At 36.6% G+C, this 18944-nt stretch overlaps 3 protein-coding genes, 1 long non-coding RNA gene and 1 other non-coding gene across 22 annotated transcripts in view; 1 reads left to right on the forward strand and 4 right to left on the reverse strand.

Annotated features, from left to right (window-relative positions):
* Positions 1-10704, reverse strand: part of LOC101741393 (uncharacterized protein CG43867) — a 369159-nt gene extending 358455 nt beyond the window's left edge. For 8 of the 12 annotated variants that reach the window (XM_062673595.1, XM_038017280.2, XM_038017281.2 and 5 more), the window contains exon 1: positions 10376-10703. The gene's annotated coding sequence lies outside the window, so the exon portion shown is untranslated. Of the gene's footprint in view, positions 1-10375 lie in introns of all 12 variants that reach the window. The other 4 variants (XM_038017284.2, XM_038017287.2, XM_038017282.2 and 1 more) reach the window with 2 other exon arrangements.
* Positions 5008-6239, reverse strand: LOC105841974 (uncharacterized). Its single transcript, XM_012692117.3, has one exon. It carries the CDS (start codon positions 5958-5960, stop codon positions 5325-5327), a length of 636 nt encoding a protein of 211 aa, XP_012547571.1. The 5' UTR covers positions 5961-6239; the 3' UTR covers positions 5008-5324.
* LOC119629861 (uncharacterized) lies at positions 7002-18328 on the forward strand. The gene is made up of 3 exons (XR_009975513.1): positions 7002-7192; positions 10022-10106; positions 18042-18328. It is a non-coding gene; the product is annotated as an uncharacterized LOC119629861 (long non-coding RNA).
* Positions 11046-11117, reverse strand: TRNAH-GUG (transfer RNA histidin (anticodon GUG)). The gene has a single exon. It is a non-coding gene; the product is annotated as a tRNA-His (tRNA).
* Positions 12950-18944, reverse strand: part of LOC101738805 (serine/threonine-protein kinase minibrain) — a 119986-nt gene continuing 113991 nt past the window's right edge. For 6 of the 7 annotated variants that reach the window (XM_004928140.4, XM_038017298.2, XM_062673607.1 and 3 more), the window contains one exon: positions 12950-15685. In XM_004928140.4, the coding sequence (XP_004928197.1) occupies positions 15567-15685 (119 nt within the window). In that variant the 3' untranslated portion in view covers positions 12950-15566. Of the gene's footprint in view, positions 15686-17240; positions 17336-18944 lie in introns of all 7 variants that reach the window. The other variant, XR_009975512.1, reaches the window with a different exon arrangement.

The raw sequence follows: 18944 nt of genomic DNA on the forward strand, positions 1-18944 counted from the left end.
CTGTAAAGGACTTAGCAGCTAGCTTCTACATTAGCTTAAACTGAAAGATCACAAATCAACTGGAAATGTTTGTCTATAATCAACGTGAATTTTTATTATGCAAAAAATTCTCGCAGTCCAATCAGCAAATATCACGTTTTTATTTTTTTATTGCTTAGATGCTGGACGAGCTCACAGCCCACCTGGTGTTAAGTGGTTACTGGAGCCCATAGACATCTAGAACGTAAATGCGCCACCCACCTTGAGATATAAGTTCTAAGATCTCAAGTATAGTTACAACGGCTGCCCCACCCTTCAAACCGAAACGCATTAGTGCTTCACGGCAAAAATAGGCAGGGTGGTGGTACGTACCCGCGCGGACTCACAAGAGGTCCTACCACCAGTAAAAATTTGTGCAATTTGTGGACTATTGGACAAAATAATTTTAGATAATTTCACACCTTAGCCAATTTCACATTTCATCAAAGTATTAATCTTTACGCAGTCTTATTATTCCTGTTCACAAGCTCTAAATCTAACGCCTCACGACTTGAGAGGCCATCAAAATCCCTTTCTATGTTTAAAATAAAAATCTAACCCTTAAAGCAGTTTCCTTTTATGGAGGTACTTTATGTTGGGCGCCATCGAGGATGCATTTGTTCCAACAAAACGGTTATTACCTCCTTTCACAATTTCCTACACATATCTTTCGAGTTTTACATAAAAACATTACATGTTCAATTACTGTTCAAACGTTCGTGTGAAACTTAACAGTTATTGCTTGTGGCAAATCAGGAGAAATACGAAACATATCTGTGGTTAACAACCGGATGTGTTTTTTTTATTGCTTAGTTGGGTGGACGGGTCACGGCCCACCTGGTGTTAAGTGGTTACCGGAGCCCATAGACATCTACAACGTAAATGCCGCCACCCGCCAAATCGAAACGCATTACTGCTTCACGACGCAAAAAGGCAGGGTGGTGGTACCTACCCGTACGGACTAACAAGAGTTCCTACAACTAGTAATTACGCAAATTATAATTTTGCAGGTTTGGTTTTTATTACACGATGTTATTCTTTCACCATGGAAATCAATCGTGAACATTTGTTAAGTACATATTTCATTAGAAAAATTGGTACCCGCCTGGGATTCGAACACCGGTACATCGCTAGATACGAATATATTGGACGTCTTATCCTTTAGGCCACGACGATTTCAAAATATATGCCCACTCACATTTTCTAATTCTAAACGTTCTATTCATCTACTCCGATTATTTTTATATCCACGTACTTACCGTCCAGCTATGTCTGCCTGCTCTTAACTTAAAAGACTTGTCATTAAAATGGTCAATTTATTTCCGTAGGTACATTATATGTCTGTCTCGTTAGCGAATATTATTATTCTCAGCACTGAAGACTGTGCTCCAACCGGTTGAAGTTGTCGTCGTGCTGATGGTGCCACGTCATGTTACTCCCCTTGCCAAGTTAAGGCTCTGCCCCGCCAGGAATCGATTGCTGGGGTTCGCAACGCCAAGCAACGTTTGTGCTTTTTTGACTAGTTCAGTATTTTCGGAATCTCGTATGTACCTAACACAGCATACCTAACGGATAGCGTGGTTTGGACATGCGTTGCGTATAGAAAAGATACGTGTACTTGGGATGTATGGAAATGGTAGTGCAAGGTAAAGAGAGAAGAGGTCCACCGAGAAAAACGTGGATGGAATGTGTGAATGACGACATGGGAGAAAAAGGAGTTAGGGTTGAGATGGCAGCTGATAGAGGAGAATGCAATAGAAAAATTTGCTGTGCCGCGCCCACCTAATGGGATATTTTTTTATTTCCCGAGCAGGCAGACAAGAATACGGCCCACCTGATAGTAAGTGGTTACCGTCGCTCATGGACGTCAGCAATGCCAGGGGCAGAGCCAAGCCGCTGCATACGACTTAATACTCTCCACAAGCCTCGTTTGAAGAAGGACAAGTCATAGCGCTCAGGAAACGCCGTGAAGGGGATTCTAAAGCCGAATGGTACCTACGTGGCAAAAAAGATCTCTGGAAACGCACTGTGAATGAACGCAGTGGCTCCAGTTAGTATGGATGAACTCTACTCCGGTGACGGGCGGTGCGATAGTAAAAAAGAGATGATGGAATCATCTCAAATAATTCCTCAGAGCACTCCAGGTAAGGTGGAGGGAGACAAAGAAGAGTATGTACCTAACGTAACACCAACACATGGCAAATGCTCATGTTTAGTAGCATTTTAACGTTGTATTTACTTGGTAATGACATCATAACAGTCACATTATAGCTGTATACCCGTTAGCTACAATAAGCTAATAAAAAAACGGGCCATAACACTATTGAAAAACATTGTAAACAATAATTTTAAATGTTGATTTAAATCGCAAGGATGGGATACTGGATTCTGTTATCGTACTAAAGACACAAAAAATAACCGTCTTTATTTTAATTTTATGCTAAAAATTCATTTCGTTAATAACAGGATTCAGATACAACAAATATTTGTCGCAAAAATCACAAAACCTGTTAGAAGCAAGTGATATAAAAACTAATACATGAACGTGTCACCAAATAGCAATAAGTGTCGAATTTCGTGAGCTAAATCCCATCTACACTCTTGTCTTGTCTTGTCTTGTCATTGACAAGAAAAACATTGGTATGTGATTAGATGATTCACTGAATACTGTTCTTGTCGTCCAAAGAAAAAAATTGATTTATAGATAAAGTCCAAAATACAAAAGGAAACAAGCACATAAATCTTCGAGGACTTGAGATAAATTTGTTATACTGTCAAAGACCTAGATTTAATTAATTTTATCGCTTCTATTCCATGCTATTCACCATGGGTATTTTGGTTAAGAAACAAATGACCTAATTTTGTTGTCACAAGTATTGCTACTTCACGTCAAAGTATTCCATATAACCTGGCACTGAAAGTCTTACTGGTTTACCTTTTTACTGGTGGTAGGACCTCTTGTGAGTCCGCACGGGTAGGCACCACCGCCCCGCCTATTTCTGCCGTGAAGCAGTAATGCGTTTCGGTTTGAAGGGTGGGGCAGCCGTTGTGACTATACTGAGACCTTAGAACTATATCTCAAGGTGTGTGGCGCATTTACGTTGTAGTTGTCTATGGGCTCCAGTAACCACTTAACACCAGGTGGGCTGTGAGCTCGTCCACACATCTAAGGAATAAAAAAAAAGTCTTTTGTGATAGAATTCAAACAAAGGCCGTTTTTTATTTGAATATTTTCTACAAAACATATGTGTTTGCCTTCGTCAGTAGCCTGTTATAACTGAAGTAGTAGCCCGGTAACTAACAAGTTCTTTCAAGTCGATAGGAATCTGTTTACGACCTCTGTAATTACACTTAACAAGAGTTGTTTGCTTAAGAATCTTAGAAAACTATACAACAAAGGGCGAGCTTTACAGTAGCCTGGCTGTGCTGTTGATTGCTGATAAAATCTGAACTTAGGGCAGTCGACGTAAAAATATGTATTTCCCTATTTTGGCTCTGTTATTAAAACTCTGGGCTTCGGTATTAATTAGAGTCAATGATATTTTCGAAATATCATGTCCTACGGTAAACCGACAATTTTCGATGGATATTTTTTTAATTGCCAACCTACATAGGTACAAAACTTATTACATATACCTAAACATTTCCCCATTAAACAAAACATTTGCATTTATTTTAGCAGAATCCATCTTGGCTGTATTTCGATGTGTTTGCATAAACTGAACACCCAAAGAAGCCATAAATCAAGCAACTATTACGCCAATTACACAACGGCCAGAACGCCCTTAATCCGAAAGGTCCCAAGTTAGAAAAAGGGATTTGAGACCCGACTTACATCTAGCTTCGCTGTGGGCCCATGATTCAAATTGATTTATGTACGCCGATAAGCAGATCGCGAAGTTTCCCGGCTATTTTCCGATGTTCAGAAATACTAATATTATTAGTTATACTGAGCTCTGTCCACTACAGTATAATACAGGTGAACTAAAACCACAATAGAATTAGTGTTCCAAGCAGGTATTGGTCGATGGAGGTGGATGGAGGGTGGTCAGAACCTTTTCCCGCCAGTACATACAGGCGAAGCTCAAGGGTTCGCTAGAGAAAAACGGTTTCCTGGCAACTGCCCGAGTGCTTCCAAAAGAAGCCTAATATCTCAAAGACAGCGGTTTCGCAAATGCATCTATCACTATATTGGGATGGCAACCCGCTGAAAAGATCCGGCAAGAAACAAACTGGTGTTATGTCCTGAAAATCAGGGAACTATACTTTGGCTATAAAATTTAGAACTACTCACATCCAACATCACCGAGAGTGGATAAGGTGAGTCCATCAAGACGCCATAGGGCGCAGGCGATGGTTGGCTATTGAGTGAGCCAGTTTTGTAATATATGCAGCGGCAGCTTCGATAACACTAATGCTGTCTTCGTATACTTACGAATAGGTTAAAGATCTCTATCTACATTATACATATAAAAAGGGCCCTAACAAAATGTTTCCTGATTTCAAAATCCAACTTTCTACCTAACCGGTCCCACAATCTTTCGCCAACTTTACGACTCGCCAATTTTTTTCGAATGTACTTAAATTAGTCGAGTTTCCCAGAGTTTTTTCTTGAAATTTATACTAATATCCTTCAACCGAAGCTATATTTTGTACAGTAAAACAACTGTTATTATATAAAGACCAGCATGAATCGTGTGACGACATAATAAGTTATTGTTGGAAGGATTTGTGGCTATAAGTTAGATCGCGCACGACTGGTCCGATTTCACAGATATTGATCTTTGGCGAGACGGCTTCCCCAGTGAGAGAAAAAAGGAACCGTGTTTTTACAAGTTTGTTAAGTACATACACGGTGCGTTTAGAATATTTTCAGTTATGTAAAAATTTGCCTTTGTATATAAATATTATAAATTATTCAATGATTGTATTTTAGGCATTCCAATAAGACGTGCGTTCTTTTAACTGTGAGAAGAAAAATCCAATAAATACTATTATTTAATATATTTTTTATAAGTCGCTTCACAAAACTATTCGAAACTTAAAACACAATTTAAGAATTAAAAACCGTAACGAAAATAACATTGTCAGTTTATATTCAGTGGCCGCATCACCGCTAATGCGCCCTATCCATCATAGGTAATCGGAAACGATCATTGCAAAAATGAGTATAATTTACTATTGAGCTCCGTTTCACAATCAGTCCAAATTGCGTCCATTAAGCCGTACATGACCCCGTGGTGCACCATAACGATATTCCATTTTATGCACAAACTGTTTGTGTTAAAATCTCTAGTTTCGTAATTTTAAGTAAGGATCTTTTTTGTACGCTTTATAGGCGGTGCATTGAATATTTTCTCGTCTTTACGTTTCTTGACTGTCGTTAGGCATTTAGTAGGGCTGCTGATAACAATTCTTTCCATTACACGATATTGCTTATCGTTAAAAGGTCTCAATAAGGCGAAACCTACTCCCATCGATTTGCCTTTTAGAAGATCGTCTTTCAACATCGAATTCTCGAACAGGCGGGTCTTGATGTACTTTAAAAGATTGGTAATGTCTGCATTGCTAAGTTGCAAGACTGCGGCCACTGCTATTTTGTCGTGATCTTCAGAGTCTTTCAGCTCGACTTCTAATTTTACATTGTTATTCCGTGCTGGGTAAATGATTTCTTGGATCTGGAATCGGTTCGGGCCAGCTCCAACCATTAAGGCACATTTGAAATTGTTCTGGTTCCCAACTAGAGTATTCAGCCATACGGCATTACGCTCCAGTGCTTCTAAAAGGAAGTTTATGAATTCACTTATTTCGATCTGTTTTTTGTAGGATGTTATTGCAGCCAAGGCTATTTGTGGGTGATCAACTACCTTTTCACCTAATTCTCTAGGACGTTTTGTAGATGATTTCTTTAATGAGACCGTTGCTGAGGAATTTTTAGACATGTTTATGTTGTTTTATATGCGTTTGCGAATTTGGTCACACGAAATTTTTTAAATATAATTTATTCCTAAAGATTTATGTTAAAACATCAATCACATCTGACAGGTTGTTAAACATAAAAATATTGACATTATTTGAACTGAACTTTTTGGATTTGTTGTGATATCCTAAGGATGCTTAAATGTTATGTTTACTATTTTTTATTGCCATTATAGGCACAAGAGGCCTGCCAAATAGTCAGTAATTATCGTCGCTTAGGGACATAGGCAATCCCCTGTTATTCCCCCAAAGCCAAACCAATGCCTACTTAGCTTTGTAGTAACATAACATTACAACGATTTTATATGTACTAAATTTGAATACTAAATTCTCACAATTACTTACGTAGTCCAATAACAGTTAGGTAATATTTATCTTAATATATATAAATCTCGTGTCACAATGTTTGTCCTCGATGGACTCCTAAACCACTTAACCGATTATAATAAAATTCGCACACCATGTGCAGTTCGATCCAACTTGAGAGATAGGATGGTTTTTATTTCGAAGAATGGTCGCAATATTTATTAATTAACAATAAAATGATTTCTTATGTTGATTTTTGTTATTAATTGTAAGTTTCATAAGTCTAAAACAGATGGCGCCTTAAATCAGTTTTTACAGACAATTGTTATACTGTGACTTTAATATCTCATAGATGGCGCTGTGCTAAAAATACCAACGTTTCACATAAGCTACAATTTAATGGCATAAGCACCACGTGTTTCTGAGGCTAAAGTATAAGTGAAATTTATTTCGTAGTAAACGCAATACAGTGAAATCCAATTGTTCTTACGTTGTCAATTTTTGGTATTAGCATAGGCGGCCGCGAGTTATTTAGAAACAAAAACCTAAGCCACAGCCACAGCAACGTGTGGCCGGGTCCGCTAGTAGATTATAATTTTACAATTGCCACCAAAACTAATGTCGATTTGACATTTCGCAATCGTTCCGTCTAGTCTGCTTTGACAGTCCCGTACCGTATTTGCAATTAAAAGCCGTAAATAACAGTATTGGTCGAATTAATAATAGGCAGTGCGAATCATTAAAATTTGTGTTGGCGTAGGTAATCACTTGAACGCCCACACTACAAATGTAAATTTGGCAAAGAAACTTCGTGGGAAGAAGCAACCCAGAACTTACTTCAGTAAATTATGAGTTTTAATTTTCTATTTTCGGTAAACCTCGTGAATAAGTAAGTGATATTTATTCTAAGTTCAAACTTTTATTTATCTCATTACATAGTTTATAACATAACAAATGTTCACAAACACGTCTTTATGAATATGTGTTGGTTGTTAGAGTGACAAGAAAATGGCACAAAAAATATGTACTGGCGTAGAATACCGTAATATGTTGTAATAGGTACGTAAAGAGCATTCATACAATGGTAGGCAGCGGCTTGACTCTGCCCCTGGCATTGCTGAAATCTATGGTCGACGGTAACCACTCACCATCAGGTGGTTCGTATGCTCGTCTGCCAACATGAGCAATAAAACATTATTATTATTTTTATTGAATCGGTAAAACCACAGATATCGATCATCGATGGTTCTTTGGATTTATAACTTCACATCATATGCAACAAAATTTTCCAATTATGTACTTAAAATTATTTAAAGATATACTACTGACTAGGGACTGCAAGTAGTCAATTAAAACTGCCTTACCTAAATCTAAGAATATATACACCCTGCATTATAAATATAGAAGAAGATCGAGATCACAATGGTTAATACTAATTGTCAAGGCTTTTTTTTAAAAGATACTTTTGTTTACATCGGATGTGGCGAAAGCGGAGTGATTCGTGAACGAACAACAGCCTTACAATATTATAAATGAAGTGGCATGATTAGTAATCACATTATAAACAATCAGAGCAGAGCTCGATTGTCGTCTCGAGCGCGTTTGGGTACGCAGATGAGAGAGCTATATGGTGTGTTGAAAGTGTGAAATGTCTACTATTATATAATTGAAGCAGTTTTTTAAAAATGAACGATATAGTGGTGTATGTTCGTAGCGAACTGAGAAGTGAGAGTCGAGTTTGGTCTCGTAGTCACTAAAGGCTATAAAGCCGTTGCAAGGGGTACCTATTGAATAAATTAGAAAGATCACACTAATTTCTTCTTAATAATCATTTTGTGGCGAATTGTAGTTGTACCTATAGCCATTGGCAGCGTTCTCTACAAATATTTTTTAGTCTATGGTAGAGAGACAGAAAGCCCGCCAAAACTAAAACAAGTAAAATGACACAAATAATATTTTAATTCTAGAATGTTGTATATATTTTAATTCATTTTAAATACAGCTTTCATAATAATTGCGTTGTTTAACTGAACCGCCACCTTTATTAACTACGTGGACATTCCCAAAGTTTTAAGAGAAATATAAAACTGACAACATGGCAAAAGTGTATTGACTTTGACATTAATGACAGATCTACAGTAATTGTTAAATTGAAATCAAAGATCGAACGCTTTCGAAGTTACGGTGTGTTCGACGCAACAGTGTTTTTCAAAATCTGCGCGCCAATTTTTTAGGCGAAGAATACTTCTGATGAATATACACACTAAAAAAACTCCAAACCTTTATTTATTTATTTTCAGTGTACGTATTATTCTATATGACAGTCATTATGCGTATCTAAATTCTTCAAACCTCACAGACTGATAAGTAGTTTTAAAGCAAGGTCAATACACTTTGAAGTCTCATTTCGAGAATAGTAGAACGGAATTATCATCTATCACGATAAAAACAGTCGCCGTCTATGATTCGGACCTTGAAAACCAGTTTAGGAATTTGTGCCTAGAGCGACCACAGTGTGCATTCGTAATTTAATACTAAAATTAGCGACCATAGTGTGCATTCGTAATTCAATATTAAAATTTAGTGTTTCAGATTTTTGTTTAGTGCCTGCATTGACGTTTTTTTATTGCTTAGGTGGGTGGACGACACAGCCCACCTGGTGTGAAGTGGTTACTGGAGCCCATAGACATATATACCGTAAATGCGCCACCCACCTTGAGATATAAGTTCTAAAGCCTCAGTATAGTTACAACGGCTGCCCCACATCTTTAAACCGAAACGCATTACTGCTTCACGGCAGAAATAAGCGTATCAGTCGAATAGAAGCATCGATCATGTTTCTATTTTTTTCTCTTGTAATAAACTGTTTATTATGTATATAAATGAATACATGTCATATTATTATTTAAATAGGCTTTCAAGTGTGAAGATGCGTTGAATGTTAAGGTGTATAATAATAATAACAGCAACTTTGCTATTCAAAATGGCGTATGCAAAAAGGATAAATTGTTTTATTGTCGTGTCTATATTGAATAAAATCATTGTAAGTGCAGAGAACCTGCAATAAGACATAATATTATTATATTCCGACTACGATCAGGTAGAATATATATTATTTCTATACAATTTATGTTTCAACCTCCCAACTAAATAACGGATGACATTGGTATTGTGAGGTCTTATGTCCTTCGATAATCCCGTAGTTACGGGTATGCAGTGAGTTCAACTACCCATCTATGTAACGATTCAAAACTTAAACGTTAATTTTAAGCGGTTGTCAGTCAACTCGTGCTTATCATTATCTGCTCATTTAAACAACAACAGCTATTTTATCTGTAGAACAAGAATGCTTATTTTTTACAGTAATAACTAGCAATGAGGAAGCCGATATCGCCTGTTCTTGCTGATTGTCTAAAATACATTCTTAGCTTAAACTAAGTATGTAATGTCGACGTGCCGTGGGCTGTTAAAGTTTAGTGAATAAATTAAATTTAATTTTAAAATAGCAAACAGAACGAAACAGATATTTATGAACAATTAAACGAGAAATTTATTAAGTATACGAACTTATTGTTATGACGTAGGTAGTTATTTAAAAAAACATAACACGTTTACGACCGGGTTTTAAACATCTTAAATCTTGAATTTTGTAGTTTTCATTTGTACCGCGTCCAATCTAAATTTCGATCACTCTAATAAAGCTATTTAAATTTTTTAGGAATAAGTGAACACCAGCTGCATCAGTCACCGTTCAAAACTTTTGAAAAACAAAACACGAATTTCAACCTTCGTTCTTGGAAAAGGTAATATGGTAAAGGTTCAATTCGAATTCCATACAAGTTAAAGCCGTAACTATAAATTAGCTAATCAAACAGAACGTTCGTGCGGAAAGACCGCGGCTAAGGCAGCAGAGAAAAAATTGCTAACGCGAGAAATTGACTTTCAAAGGGAGCCAACTTGAACGAAGCGTATCGAGGTCAAAATATTTCTCGTAAAATGTTTCATAAAGAACGTCGACCTCTAGGCGCACATCGAATAGGTTAAGTCCGTGTCAATTCAAAACAATACTTACCAAAAAATCTGTTCACATCCAGTACTCTAATATAGGTACCTATTCCATTGAGTTTCGCTTCAACGGCTCAGCAATGCTGTCACTCACACACACACTCACAACAGCACCGTAGTAAACGTCATTTTCAACGTTTACATCGTTAATTACACTATTTAGCGTGGATTTTAAGCACTGCAAACGATAGAGTATACGTGGAACAACTTAATCTGTCACATTTTAACGCACAGTAACTGCACAGTACCCGTGAACTGTAGAAAACACGTAATATTTAGGCAAAGACATACCTAATCACCACTCCTTTTCTCTACAGACTTCTGTGATAGCGAACTCAAACAGCTGCGGCACGTTGTTTTACCAAAACAAAAACTCGTAGTGCCATCTAGTATCCATTGTGTGTAAAATACTCAGAGAGAAATTGTGTAGCCTCCACTGCTACAAACTGGTTATTTAATGACATGAACGTACGATTCCTTTTAATGTAAATAGTTTTTCATAGATGGCGCTACTTTAGGTATACAAAAGTCATCTTTGAAAATGGAATATTTTTTTAAAGAAAAATAATAGTTAATAATAGTAATTTTTCGTTTTAATTCCTAATAATTATTATTATGTCATGTGTAGTAAATAAAATAAATTAAAAAGTTAAACTCCGCCGCGACAGTGTTATCACTGCCGTGACCAGGATTCGAACCTGGGTTACTACGGCCACAACGTAGGGTCCTAACCACTAGACGATCACGGCTATCGGAGCAGTTGATGTGTAGTACAAAATTACAAGTATTATTATAACATATTGACTTTCATTTAATAACAAAACTGCTCCAGTTAGGCCCACTGAAAAAATACGCGCAATTAAGTAACTTGAAATATAAAATTATGCTAAAAACTATATATAGCCTTTTTATTATTACTGAACCAACTTAGTTTTGTGTACTGACATATTTATTCATAAAATATGTATGCATGTCACAAGTTCGTAACACCAGGATTGTCGTCAGAATAGATGTAAACCCAGATTTAACATAAAAAAGACGAAATAATTACAAACCTCGATTTTTTTCCGACCTAAGCTGAAGGTCTTGAGAGACCATTTCAGCGCTATGCATCATGATAACCGCCTTATCGTTGCCGCCGCTGACTACTCCCCGAATCCTGATCACACAGGAGCCAGTCACCGTCGACGCCCTAGACACGTCCTTACGGATCCATCAGATCTAAATTAACCTTTGCACTAGGCGCCTTCAGCTCTAACATTAGAAGCAAGCTTAGGGACCCCGGTAACCGTACCCGTCAAACTGGACAAAGAGTTCGACGTGCAAACCTAACCCATACATCAGTCCGCTGGGTTTCTCGCCGGATCTTCTCAGCGGGTCGCGATTCCCATCCGGTAGTAGATTCATTCGCGAAGCAGTTGCTCTGGAGTTGTTAGGTCTCCTTCGGAGGCGCTCGGGCAGCTGGTAGCAAATCCCACCCCTCCTGGCTGAGCCTTTGCTCCCCCACCTATCCTGGTGAAATTGGAAAGGCCTCAGGGCCACCAGTAATCCTTCCATAATAAAAAAAACATTTCACCGTAACCCTAACAAGTAGGTGAGCTCACAAGGCTCAAGCCTGACAACGTTGCTAAGACTAACTGTAGCAAGAGCAGTGGTGCTTCGCAGAATCTACTACCGAATCGGAAACGCGACCCACTGAGAAAATCCGGCGAGAAACTCAGTGGGCTGTGTCTGTGGGCTAAATTACTCGCCGAGCCCTTCGTCGCGAGTAACGGATTCGAAGAGAACGATGACCGATGCTTGGGGTACCTAAAAGCACTGTTAGAGGATCGGGAGGATCCGAAATAACGTGTTTTGGGCGACGTGGACTGTTTACCATTCGGTCCGCAGGATTGGGAATGTAGTTTCCGGCGGCCACGATGAGAGCGTTCTCGCGTCGTGCCGCTTTTCCAAAATGGCGCACTGATGCCGACTGTAGATACTTACTAAGAGGCCCTAGACCCATATCGTCGTGGAGGTTCACGTTTCAGATAAACCATGCGACTCCGGTGGCTATTCTGCAAATATGTACATCTATTGATACACTGAAAAGAGAAAATGATATGACAGAACATTTCGGGATTCAAATTAAAACCACAGGGAGGGATTCCCGCAAATCCACACATTTAAGGGATTTTATGGCCTGGTAACTAAGACCTTTAGGTCAAGTCTTATTTTAATTTTAATGAAAACTTTTTTAAATGAAAAATGATAATTAATATTATGTAATGAAATGAAGTTAATTAATGAAACACGGCATGAAATGAAATGAAAACGAAATGAAATATGTCAGTAAAATGTTGGTCATTTACTGAGACTTTATAATACGGAGAATAAATATACTTAATAGTGAAGAAGAAACATTTCTAGAAAAAGAATGCATTGGTTAATAATGGGGTTCTGAGAAATAGGAATGGTATCTCATGTTGTGAATTTCTGTTTCGATATTACTTTTTTGTGACAGATGACATTAAATGTCATTCATTAATGATGAGATCCAAATTTTTGCTTACAAATCAGAAGATAAATAAAAAATACGCAATCATTGCTATCGTTTATTGATTTAAAATACAAAACTTAGTGACATAAAGCTCTATCCTTTTATTGTTACATTGCCTGCGAACTGACAATCCGATAGGAAATAAACATTTATAGCTCATCGCGCGCACCACCAGCTCTTACAATCAAGTGTCCCTCTTGTCACAGTACAAATAAATATATCGTTTACAATAACACCCAAGCGCAAACATTCTAGGGCCGTTCTCGAGTATGTAGTTTTAGTACTATAATAATTAAATGTTGGTGTTTTGTGTTCTCTATCAGTTAACTTCGCGACTAGCTCGTAGTTTACACAGCGTCCGTGCGGCAGATTCCCTCGGCCGTTACTTAAATTAATAAATAATACATTACGGTCGTTGGGAATTAAAAGAAAAATGTTACATGTCACATATAACATGCATGTTCATTGTACAACCTGTATATTTTCTATACATACATTTTTATTGTGTCAATCATACAATACAGTGAACTAAAATATAAGTTTTAATAGTGTAGATATCATGTATTTACAATAAGGTACTGAAATGAACACAATCTTAGAAGTTTTTAAAAGGAAACCTGCCCTGACTCGGTAATGTCATCCTATTTCTGTATTGAAAATTAAATATGCATCCCATACCTAAACCTTATACATCTGCTAACGATCCTAACATCATGAAGCAATAAAGTATTAGGACAGTACATTACATAGTGAATAATGTATAGTACAAAACCAGTGAGATTAGAAATAGATTCAAATCTACAAACAACTAAAAAGGACAGCAATACGCATTCGAATAAAATACAGTACTATAATTTGAAAATACTTTAATGCTTCATGCGCAAAACAAAGAGCCTTATGTTCTTTTTAAAATAATACATGTTATTATAGGAGAGGGGGAATTTTATAAAAATTCATATTAATATCTCACAGTATGAAATAATTGGCTATCAATTTATTGGCCTCGGCCACTTCTTTATGAGCACACCTTTCAGTCAATTCAACTAAATTAAAATTTAACTTAAAATTTCGCTAATCCGTGTCCACAATGAAGTCGCCGAGGCTAATAGGCCCGCCACAAACGAGCGATTAAGCACGACTTTATACACAATTTTCAATATTTACATATTTATGAAAAATATAAAAGTTTTCAATTCTTACTTATTATTTATAAATTTATAAATAGTTATCAACGCATTTAACACGTAATTATTATGTCAATATGTCTTTGTTCAATTATATGCAAAAATTTAGTTTAAAATCGTTGATCACAGTATAACATGGTACAATAAGTAAGGCTTACAAAAGAAATCGTGGTAAACTAAAATAGTTGCCCAATAATCGTAGGCAATAAAATAGTTACCATTAAAATCATCGAGGAACTGCACTGTTTAGTTGCTCTTGTGTGGCGAGCCGTTCACATAAAATATTCCGGCACATTAAGGCAGTGTTCCAGTGTACGCTATACAAAATATTTTAATTACAAATATTTTTACGAGCAGTCTGTTGCATTGAGGTTTTTTATACTATTGTAGATTCAAATCCAAATTAGTTGAACGAGTCATTAATTCAGTTTAATTTAGTCCTATTTTGAAATACCCGATTTTTTATTAATAAATATTTTTATATAATATATATATTTGTTATATTTATATATGTTTCAACATTCGTAACCTACATGTACATTTTCGTGGTTTACAGATGTTAACTATTCACTATTACTGTTATACGCATCGTTTGAATAATCCGATGGGTCAAAAATAACTATGTATATATTTATTTTGATACCGGCGGTTGAAAGTGGACCGCCGCAGTCGACTTTCAAATTACCATTACACAACAACACTGAAATGCGAGGGCGTCGTTTTATAGATATATATATGTATATATAAAAAAAAAACTATAATCATAAACACAAAAGATGTGTCGAATCGAAAGGTTTATTTACACAAATACAAATTGTCAGTGAAATTTTTATTCATATTACGTTTTTGTACGTGTTTTTGTATAAATCAAATTCTGATTGGCCCTTTGTATTTCAGTCATCAGTTGCCGACAGTTTAGAAATTATATAAAGCTCGCGTTATTTTACATATAACTGAAAGAAAGCCTAACTAGCCATAGATCGTAACTAAACTATACATTATCCAGTTAACGTTGCAGTCTGTATCGATTAGTCCTGTTTACTATTTTTTTTTTCTTTTTAAATATATATACAATATTTATTTACTACCATATTGCGTCCTTGATATGCATTGCGTAACAATAAAAAAACGTAGCCTTCATGCCCCCGTCGCGTCCGGTCGCTCAGAACAGAAACGGCACGATCGCCCGGAACATTCTTCTAAGTACTGTCGTTGAAGCGATCAAGAACAAATAATACGAGATACACGGTCACCACAACAGTTTACGTTTGTTTTTTTGTTTAACAGTCAGACTTATCGCGCGTCATATAACGTACGTTACGAACCAACACTGCAGACGCCCGACACCGGACGATACCGTTCGATCGCGGCGTGCTCGCCTCCACCGACACACACACACAACTGTCGATAGTCCGCGCGCGCGTGGGTCGCGCGACAGCCGCGGCGGTGCGGGGGGCGCGGGGGTGCAGGGGGCGCTAGTGTATAGCGACGGGGCTGTGCGTGCAAACTGCGGGCAGCATGTCGTCATCGCGCCGCGCGCTTTCCACATCCATGCGCTCGGCGCCCCACACACGTCCAACGCCCGCGACTGCACCTGTATCGTATACGTACAATTACTATAAAACAAATCTATACATACTCTTTTTTTTTATACATCCAAAAAACAAATGCGTTTTTGTGAGTGGACACCAAAAGAAAAAACAGAAAAAGGGCGTCTTTTCTTCTTTTTTTTTATCCATTTAATTTTGAATACAACTCTCCCTTTGCAGCGGTTAAAGACTAGCCAAGAAATCGACTAGTGTAAATCTCCACAACTAACCAATACAACGTGCGTCACATTTTATATCTTTAAATTAGTTAGAAATAAACAATGAAGTCATAAAATTTCAAATCAAAAGCGAGAGTACATTTATATCCCATGAATCGTGAGAACTAGATTTATCATCTTGAGAAAAAATTCTAAATGTACTTACAATTTTGAATCAGATCTGATTACAAAATTGTAATAAAGATTCTTTACTTTTTAATAAAAGAAACGAATATTGTGGTGTTTCTGAAGCAGTAATATCAACAATGGAGTTCCTGGTTCTCATGAAATCATTATGGGCAGTCGAATAACTCATTTATCTTGATCTAATTCTAACAATCATGCTCCTTGTTTTTTTTTTTTTTTTTTTTTTTTCTCTATATTTATTATCTGCAATCGGCTCATGCTCCTTGTATTATTTATTTATTTCACTTAAACTTAATTCCTTAGTTGAACACTGATGTGTACGGTCAAGTCATGCATAACTTTTTTTATTATTTAATTTATTTAATAATATAATTAATTATATGTCAATTTATTACAGTTTCAATACGATATAATTTTTTCTAAAAGTAACAGTGTTTTTGGAGACATCTATGGGGATTCTAAATTACTACAACTAGACAACGGTAATGCACAAGTATAATAAAAATCTGCAACTACCTAATCACGATTAGATATATAAGTTGAGAGAATTTATAACATCAAATCCAAACAAAATGTGTTTGTTTGTTCATCCAGTAGATGGGTTGGAATCGCGTTTTATATACTAAAAAGTACCGTTATTTACTAAAAACTTTCAATGTAGCCAATACATGATCTATGACAGAAATCTCAGACAGTAGCGCATAGATAACCAACCAACCATAAGTCATTGTTTCATATAGTCCAAAGACTGTGCTCTGTAAAATATTGACAGAGTATGCGGTTACAAGAATAGAAATAGTACTTACTAATCAAGATTATACAAAGATTATCATTCAGCAGTTTTTTTTAATTAACTGCATCAAAGTCTACTGGTTGATTTGAATTAATTCTTTAATTGTCTTTCATCACTACGATAATCAAAAATAATTTATGTTATGTTGGTAACACTGAAATTTCAGTGTAATCATAGATAGGTGCAGATAAACGCGTCATATATTTCTAGACATCAGAGGCACAAGGTCGGATATCTACATTTTCAATCACGTGAAAATCCGTGTAGGAGCGAATATTTTCAAAAGATCAGATCCGAACTCGTGTGATCCCAAAGTCTAGATCGTAAGAAAACGAAACCAAAGCCATGCCATGTAAAGCGCGGGAACGGAGTGTGGTGGGGGAATGTTAATGTATCGGTTACGTGAACGTTAGGAGAGAGTCGGAGCGAGCGCGGCTAGTGACGGGTGTGGTCGCCGCTGGCCCGCGCGCGCTCTAGTCATCGGGACTCCGACGGATCTGTCCACACACATTCCAACAACCCAATTTATTTTTTTAAATATATATTATATATTTTTTTATTATGAAATTAGCCGGATACAAGTTCATTGGCCTTAAATATATTTCTAATACCCGTGTTACTAGAGTAACAACGTTTTCTACTAAAATAGTAGAAATCGCGATTAATATGTGTTAAAAATGTGGTTGTTTGAAATTTTTCTACCGTACCATCATGATATAGCACCAAACATATAATTTTTTTTACTAAACGTTTCCTTCTAAAATTCTTCATTTTGAGCTTGTAGTTTTTCGACAAATCAAAGTTTTGCTAAAATAAATTTCGGAAAACTTTATATTTTTGAATACCGTAGTCCTAAATTGTCAGTCAATAATATACTATTTGTAAACACTTTTCCAAACGTTCATACTACGTCAGAGTAGAATCCACTACGAACACCACGAACATGGATTTTGTCACAGCACAATAATGATACAGTAGGTCAGTGTGCTTAGTGCGAGTTTTTTAATTTCTCGATGGCGTAAAAGTTAACTCAAATTTGTATGGAATTTGAAAAGCGCCTCTAGCGGCAAACGAAGGGAAGTTGTTCCAAATCCAAGCAAATTTATGTTAAGTTTTACGCGATCGAGAACGTTAAAAAAACTCGCACTAAGCACACTGCATAGCTGGCAACATTTTAGGGTGAATCCTTTAATTAATTTCCAGTATTTCTGCGGTCCAGTAGTTTGTAAGGTTGCAGCGACGAAGCATGTCATGACCGAAACAATAAGCGTGAAAATGACTTACACACACTATTCTTAAATGAAATGAATTTGTTACATGAACGTATGTATGATGAGAACCCAAACCATTATTTTGTGTCACAAGTAATTGTGTTAATAATTTTTAACTCTGAATATGATATTCAGGGAAAGTGTCGTTTGATTTTCAAACATAAATCACATTAAGTATGTATACTATTTTAGTTTTATTAAATGACTTATACGATTTAATCTCGTGGTTTATTACTGTCATTATACATATTCTTTTGACGATTCGAATATTTTACAATTTCCGTGGTCTCACACACACGACTAAAGTGCTATTTGTCTAAATAATAAAAAAATAGTTTGGATAATATATGGGACAATTAATCTTTATTTTTATAACATTCCGTTCCCATAACAACATATAAAAGTGAAGCTTTCTTCGATCTTTTACTATTATTAGGGGAATTCCCGAAAAGTCTTTGTTTTTTAAAACCTTTTTTTTCGGCGGCCGTCCAGTTTTTTTCGTAAATGTAATTAGTCCGCAAAGGTGTGTAATTCAGAGAGCCCTTGTCTACATTGTTGATTAGAGCGATATTCAGAAGGCATAAGTAAAATAAGGTCGCAACGGTAGTTTTAATTATCTACACGATGTTAAAGTTAGACGATTAACGTGCGTGTGCGTAACATGTGTGTGTATGTGTGTGTGAGAGTGTGTGTGAGTGTGTGAGAGTGTGTGTGAGTGTGAGTGTGTGTGTGAGTGTGTGTGTGTGTGTGTGTGTGAGAGAGAGAGAGAGAGAGAGAGAGAGAGAGAGAGAGGGAGAGAGAGAGAGAGAGAGAGAGAGAGAGAGTGTGTGTGTGA

The sequence above is a fragment of the Bombyx mori genome, chromosome 18, assembly GCF_030269925.1.
Source record: "Bombyx mori chromosome 18, ASM3026992v2".
Classification (NCBI taxonomy): domain Eukaryota; kingdom Metazoa; phylum Arthropoda; class Insecta; order Lepidoptera; family Bombycidae; genus Bombyx; species Bombyx mori.